Source organism: Nematostella vectensis, chromosome 13 (genome assembly GCF_932526225.1).
Source record: "Nematostella vectensis chromosome 13, jaNemVect1.1, whole genome shotgun sequence".
NCBI lineage: Eukaryota > Metazoa > Cnidaria > Anthozoa > Actiniaria > Edwardsiidae > Nematostella > Nematostella vectensis.
The window spans coordinates 12,816,211-12,824,168 of NC_064046.1; the positions used below are offsets into that span (position 1 = coordinate 12,816,211).

The 7,958-nt window shown below is 39.7% G+C and overlaps 2 protein-coding genes across 2 annotated transcripts; one reads left to right on the forward strand and one right to left on the reverse strand.

Annotated features, from left to right (window-relative positions):
- Positions 1-160: 160 nt before the first annotated feature.
- On the forward strand, positions 161-1,233 carry LOC5519547 (myosin-2 essential light chain). Its single transcript, XM_001639319.3, has one exon. It carries the CDS (start codon positions 571-573, stop codon positions 1,003-1,005), a length of 435 nt encoding a protein of 144 aa, XP_001639369.1. The 5' UTR covers positions 161-570; the 3' UTR covers positions 1,006-1,233.
- Positions 1,234-3,418: 2,185 nt separating this feature from the next.
- Positions 3,419-4,251, reverse strand: LOC5519548 (myosin-2 essential light chain). Its single transcript, XM_001639399.3, has one exon. It carries the CDS (start codon positions 4,145-4,147, stop codon positions 3,707-3,709), a length of 441 nt encoding a protein of 146 aa, XP_001639449.1. The 5' UTR covers positions 4,148-4,251; the 3' UTR covers positions 3,419-3,706.
- Between the last annotated feature and the right edge of the window lie 3,707 nt (positions 4,252-7,958).

Consider the following 7,958-nt stretch of genomic DNA (forward strand, 5'->3'; position numbering starts at 1 on the left):
GGTAGTGGCGGGGGGGGAAGGGGGTAGTGGCGGGGGGGGAGGGTGGAAATCTGCTTGGCACGGGGATGGTTACGTCATGGAGTAATGAGCATTGAGCAGTGCATTTCCGGTTCCGCTTGACCTCGAATCCCTCGGCCCCGCTTCCGTGAACTTGCAAACTGGTGCGACAACGGCTTTGTTTTCAAGGGCTATCAGTTACAGCGATAAACGGTGCTTGAACCTCCGACTGATCGATGCCATACGGTGCTGGAAAGAAAACCAGTCTCTCGTCACGTATTCTGTTCAATGGTACACCACTTCTACACTTCCAGTCCTATTATCACTCGAGCTATTTGATCGCAAGCGTTTTCTTTATCTTCTAAAAGATACGATTGCCGCGATAGCCAGATACCAACTGAGAAATCTGTGCAGTGTCCGCCAGAGCTGTCGTCCCCAGGTCCTCCGGGTCGGAGTGTCGAGTGATGTTGAGTCTCATTGTAATGCAAATACTCAACCCGACCTACCTTCCTACTACTAGCAAACTACCAGGTTACTCAATAGCAATTAAACTCCTAGACGCACAATACAACCATGGTTGATCTCAACGACGAGCAAATTGGAGAGCTTAAGGATGCATTCTCGCTCTTTGACAAGACTGGCAAGGGATATATCGATGCGGATATTGTAATCGATGTTCTACGTGCAGTTGGGCTGAATCCACAGATCGATGACATCAAGAAGACCGAGAAAGAGCTCGGTACAAAACCAGTGAGCTTTGATTCCTTCCTCTCCCTCTACGTGTCGTACAGTAAAAAACCTCAAGGAGGAATGGAGGAGTTTATCGAGGGACTGCGAGCGTTTGACAATAACAGCGATGGCACGATGAGTTCAGCACAACTCCGTAACTTACTCACAAGTCTCGGTGACACTCTGACTCCCGACCAGGCGGATGCCATTGTAGCACTACAAGACAACCACGGTACCATCGAATATGAAAAACTTGTGGACAAAGTGATGGCTAACTGAGGTACTTTTGGACATCACGTAGGGATATACGAGTACACGAGTCGTCCAGACAATATTAAAACCCGTTGTTTTGAGACGGTATTTACAAGAACATGTACCTCTTTATATCAAGAACATTTACAACTCGCTTCCATACCATCCTAGCTTACTTAGTTCAATTCTTTTATATCGCCTTGACTTTTGTAATTTTGTGCATAGTCAAATATTAAAATTGTATCGCCGACCTTATACAGTATGTGTTTATTAGTTATTTCTCCAAGAAATCTGGTAAACTTTGGTTTACTAAGCTCCTAGCTCATTAAAGCTAACATAACCGGGAATATAAACTCAAGAATGACTACCGTCCTAATATACCAGAGTCCTAAACATGTTGTTTGCAAGCTAACTGTATAGCCATTGTGGTTTTGCTTTCCTCGCTACAGGGGGTAAATGCCATAGCCCAATCTTTTTCAGGTATTTCCTATTTATATTCGAAAAATCTTTGGCTGATTTATCTAATCCTGAGGCCCTATTAATTTATCCATTGTTATCACTTCCATCTCTGTTAATAAATGATTTTGGTATCTCGATTGAAACATTATCAAGATGAATAGTCTTTTGAAATTGCTCTTTTGAATCCATATATAAACAACAATATTTGAAAAATTGTCAAGAATTTGTTTAAGATAATGTTGACATAAAGGATTTACAAAGCGAATTTTGTACGCTTACTCGTATTTTTAGCTGCAGAGACATAAACGCAAAAAACTGAAAAAAAAAATCGTTGTATAGAACACAAAAAAATTAATTGTCCCGAACAAAAAGCTATCATTTCTTTGACTCTAGACATAGAAACTGTAATTTCCATTGCAAATTCGCTTCAACTCTAGGCATTTGTTTACAAATCTACAATTCTTTAGGTATTGGTGGTATCCATTGTCCTGTTGTTTTAGCGATTTTCGTTAAAAAGCATCCTACCCCTCCCCCAGTAGTTCAATATTTTGGATCCAAACGATACCCCTCCCTAGTAGTTCAATATTTTGGATCCAAACGATAGCCTTGAAATCTAGACCCTTTCTCAGAGAGCTGTAATCGAATCATGTTTTTATTCAGCTATTCTGTACATTGTAAATAAAACTTTTAGTAAAGGTATATAAAGACAAAAAAAATTATGCATGAAAAGTTAAAGTCCACTCAAAGTCGAAATTTTTAGAGAAATTTTAATAAGTGATGTGCCTTCAACTGCACTTATATTTTTGTATTTTTTTAGCTAGATAGTTTATACAGTTGGAATTTTGTTATATTCTATCTAACGATATCCTCGACAATACGATCATTTTACATCGCTCCCTGGTAAAAAATAAATAAAATAAAGTAAATGAACGTTTTGTTTGGAAATTGTCCTCGCTCCTAAAATCCTGGCTCCACTATAGCGATTTTAATCTTTTTTTTTTACTAAATCTAGATAAGTAGTAAGATGGATCAGATAATAATGTAAATTATTTTTAATTTTAAATATGTTTAAAGAATACAATTTAGGAAATGAAAAAAAAACAACCGTTGACTGTGAATACGTTGATAAGTCATAGCACTGTCTTCTAGCCATATTATGATATAAGCATCTTATCAAGAAGGATTAAACATTGACCCTAGCTATTCGAGGTACATCACGACAACATTAAACGAGTTACCACACGGATCCGTCTGTTTTAGATTCAAAAGGATCGTATTTTCCCGAAAGGTGAAACGACACGGCTTCAAACACAGTGAAAAGGAAGATTATGTTACTTGATGTAACTATTTTAAAGGGAGTGTTTTAACATTTAATGCACTAAACAGAATAGACACAAATTTAAATCTTTTTTGAGAAGATATCAAGATAATTCAGATACGGCGAATTCTGTTGTTTATTTCATTTAAAGATATAGTAGAAAAGCGAATATGAAATAGCAGTCCTCACAACCGAGAAACTAAAAAGCCGTGCGCATTAAGTTAGGTTCGTTTAACGCCAATTTAACGCTTTTATTGTCACCACAACGCTCCAAAAGCCTAAAACTTCTCATGCGTTTAATTCTTTTATCCTCCGGAAAAAAGGCATTGTAGAAGAACTATAAGTCCCTAATTATAGACCGTGTGAAACATACTGATACTTTGCTCTTTGTGCTAGAGAGATTGTGAACCGCACATTCGTATTTTTTTGTACTATTTTTCACGGGTGATGAGTGGTTTGGTAGCCATTTCAATGATAAGTGCGAACAAGTGATCGTCATTGAATGCTCGATTAAACCTGCTTCATAACCAGTGGGGTGGAAAACCTAAAATCAAAACATCTTGGTAAAAATATTCATCAAGAAAATTAAACGTTTATTATAATTTACAGGATATTCCGAACGACACAACACTCTTCGAGAGATGGTCAGAAGGTTAAAATTAATAAGGATTCGTAGGACGCTGCCTTTTTCATCTCTGTTCAAGAGTTTTTACAAAGATACAAAGATTTTGGTGGTTAAAAAATACCTAATTGTTCTTTTAATTAAGTGCAACGGGCTGAGTAACTTATCTTAAAAGATGTGATTCTTGTTTTTTTTGGTTCCGTGAAGACATTCTCTCAAGACAAGGTTCCCAGTTACCCGATGGCTTGAAACTCCTTCCAGTGTTCAAAAAATGGTCCCAAAATGTTTGTATTTCTTGTGTTAAGGTGCAGACTATAGAATTCTCGTGCTTATTCCGCCATAACGAAGTCGATAAGCTCGTTGTAGTCGACCTCACCCTTTACTGTGTCTTCGTGTCCGGCCAAGATGGCGTCCGCCTCCTCTTCTGTGATTTTGTCACCTCTGTTGCACAGAAGCCCTCTGAACGTGCCTGAGTCGATCTTGCCGTTAGCCTCACGGTCAAAGACCTTCAAACCCTCAAGGAAATCTTCCTTGGCTGGGGGTTTCTTCTTGCTAAACTCGGTGTAGATGGGTAGCCACTCCTCAAACGAGACTCGCTCCTTCGTCTTAAAATCCGCCTCCACCTTCTTCACCTCACCATCAATGGGGTTCAGGCCCATCGCTCGGAGCATTTTGCCGATCTGGTCGTAGTTGATGTTTCCATCTCCAATTTGGTCAAACAGCATAAAGCCGTCCCTGAACTCGGTCAACTGCTCTTCTTTGTAAGACATTTTGGACTATGGATTTGGCAGGTACTTTGCTCCAACTATCCTGAGCGTTGTGAGGGTGTGTTGTGAGTCGTTCGGCTGACTCTAATGCGAAGTGTTCCGTTCTTTTGTCAGCTGACTTAATTAAACAGCGAGGCCTGAAATGTTATTCTTTATCTCCGCGATTAAGCTCTTATCCAGTAAAATGAGCGAAACAGCGCTATTGTTATCAGTTCTTTGACTCGCAAACAAAGCCCCCATAGTCCACGAATTGACAGGGTATTATGGCGTGCCCAAATTAGCCAGTAAGTTTTATCTGTCTTTGACTGTTCAACAAATATCCCCCGTTTTCCGCCTGTCTGTGAGGGGAGTTAGAAACGGTGAATTAAAGTACACTCAGGAAACTCTTTTCACCTTTTTAGACATGTTTTAATCCTTTAATAAGTAATTCTAAAGTGCAGATTTGGTGGACATGGAATGTGCCATCGCTAGACTTGTGTCCATAATGATTTCTGAAATGTTGGTTCTGTTACGCGGTTACGTTCATAAAAACATCTTCATCTCCCTACTATGAACCCGATTTTTAGTTTGCCTCCTTGTAAAAAAATTTCTGGATTGGATTTGGGTATGGATAAACAGCGAAACCTAAAAAACCACTTCCACCTGTAAAAATTAGGCGTGACTCGGATTGTCACGCACACAAGATGTCTAGTTTGCCCGCCAACGAGCATGCCCTTATTTGGGAATTTCCGTACTTCTGACCATCGCCTGAATATAATTGCGTCAATACTTGGTGTAGTAGTTTTACCTTGATTCACCTTTGTTCTTCTTCGTAGAATTTACGTGAATTGTTTTTACATTCCCTGGCGCGTCGACTCCATTCTACAATCTACCACGGGAACAGCACGTCAGGAGAAAATGCCGTTTTGCCGTTTAGCAAGAAATGGCAAGAATATACGATTTTCTCAAGACTCGCCTTAAAAATTTGCTAATTTCACTAAATATGAATCCCCCGTCCTTTTACGTTAAGAAGTCAATCGATAATTTTACGATTCGTGGCACAAATGATTATGTGTTCCGGGATGGAATGTCTAAAACGTCCATTTCTTATCATTTATTGTATTTATAAAGAAGCGAAATAGAAATTACCTCGAATGACGTGTTTCATAAAAGAAAGCAATGAGTGTTTTAGCTATAACCGATAAAAATGTCAATGTTAACCGGAAGATATGTCAAAATCTTTTATTTGTCAGTATCTGTTACATTTAAAAAGGAGCGAAACAACAATTGTTGAATGTATAAATTCATACATTCCTTTTTGAACTCCGGGACTACATAAATTTATACATTCCTTTTTTAACTCCGGGACTGTATAAATTTATACATTCCTTTTTGAACTCCGGGACTGTATAAATTTATACATTCCTTTTTTAACTCCAGGACTGTATAAATTTATACATTCCTATTTGAACTCCGGGACTGTATAAATTTATACATTCATATTTGAACTCCGGGACTGTTTGGGATTGTATAAATTTATACCTTCCCTGGAACTAAAGGGTATTTTTACTCTTTTGTAGACAATTGTTGTTTCGCTCTTTTTACATGTAAAAAGGCCCAAAAAATCCAAAGTCTCCTCAAAATTTAGGACTCCCGCCAAGAAAAGCCTTAGGAACACAAAATGTGTTAAGTGTCCTTGAAATGCGGGAGTATCTTTACTTAATCGTGCTTTAGTGTTATTTTTACTGTATCTTTAGGAACTGAATCGTTGAAGGATTTTTTTATGAATGGTAAGAGTCGAATATCAAATTTTTGTAAAAGTAGAGGAAATTGAAATAACTGAAGGGCTCTCAAAGGAGTAAGTTACGGACATGTGAAAAAGTAACGAAATCCATTATGTTGAAAAGGATCCGACGCTCAAATTGTGTAATATCTGTACGTCTGCACAAAGGCTGTGATTGCAGAAATTGTCTAATATTGTAAATTTCAAATTCGTTACTTATAGTATAACAGAAAAATCCCTTGATTTCGGCTAAAATAGAGCTAATGTCACTCCATTTTCGCCAATTTTAAATAAAATACCCCAAACGGCAAAACGGCAGTTTTGGTGTTGGGCCGCTTGCTCTTCCTCTTAGCGATCTCATAATAATTTCGCGCTCCGCATTTGCACCAGGTCAAAAGTCAATGTGTCTTCGATTCAACCATGAAACGGATTTTCGTTTTTTTATTTTACGGATGCTTATTGATAAAGAAGGATCTACGCTTTCAAGTGCTTTTGTCTTAAAACGATGTGTTTTAAATAAATGGATAGACGTTAGTATAGCTAATATTCCTCTTTATAACGCCACGATAACGCGGTCATGCGGGGGATTTAACACCTATTTAACATCTGTTGTCCACCGGGGGCCAGGGGATTTAACAGAAGCCCTCAACAGGCCGGGAAAGTGTGCGGGAAATTAACGCTGAACCGGAAATTGCGTTGGACTTCCCCAGTTTTTTCCCGGCATATTCAAATTATAATCTTTTAATAAAGATACTTGCAAATCTTTATCTCTGGTATTGACTGAAAAAAAATTAGTTTTACTCTCTATCGATGTCTGTCGATTTTTAAATTTGGGGTAGCCTGTGCTGGAAATACTAGAGAGGGCCCGAAGTTTAGTTTGAACATGGCAGCTCAAAGAAAGGTATGGCTTTCGATAATGGGACGTTATCGGAAAACACCGGGGCCATGTATCGGGGGTTTCAACAGCGTCATCGCAGGCCCCGGTTGCCGGGAAAGTAACGCGCATTTCACACCACACGAATGTTAATTTCCCCGCTAAGACCCGGATGTCGGGGTGCCGTGGTTTCAATTGACTGGGTGTATTACTCGGGGCCTCACAGAAGTATAAACCTTTCTGCTCTATGAATTGTTTCCGGTTCCGCTTGGCCGCGGATGATTGGAGTATCTTATCTGGGGTAAAATTTTTTATGAAAATAAGTCTACAGTCTCTGGAGTGAAATGCGATTTAACTGCTTAACAATTTGATTTAAAACCGTTGACTAAAATGGCTTCATTTTAAGATTTTAGTTTCTCATTCGATGATGATACATATGTTCTTCACGAAAACTTATATAACCGTCCACGATGGGCTGTGATATGTAAAAAAAACTCATGGAAAGTTGAAAAATAGAAAGACAAAAGAGAATTGGGGAAATTGTCCATATACGAGAAAATGTGCTTCACGCTAGTTTTATTCCCGCGCTCTTATTTTCATCCTACTCAATCTCCATATACTTGCACGAAGCGCCCATCAATCATCGCATTCTTTCGCTTGGAAAGCCCGTAGACTTTCCAGGTCTAAAGGTGGGGTGTCACACGGGTCGGCGGACAGTATCACAAGGTCTGCCTTCTTGCTCGGATCCAGGCTCCCTATGGCACTTTCTCGGTGAAGTTACCAAGCTGCCAAAATAGGAAAATAAAATGAAACAGATTCTTCAACAAAAGCATGCAAACACCGCTGACCTGGCATTGTTGTCACTGCCTTGACCGATTGACAAATTAAATCGGCATTGTCAGAAGTTTACTTTCGGAGGGCCGACGGACACCTCATCCGACGGACACCTACCCACCTACCTACCTACCCACCCACCCACCTACCTACCTACCTACCTACCTACCTACCTACCTACCTACCTACCTACCTACCTACCTACCTACCTACCCACCCACCCACCCACCCACCCACCCACCCACCCACCCACCCACCTACCTACCTACCTACCTACCTACCTACCTACCTACCTACCCATCCACCCACCCACCTACCTACCTACCTACCCACCCACCCACCCA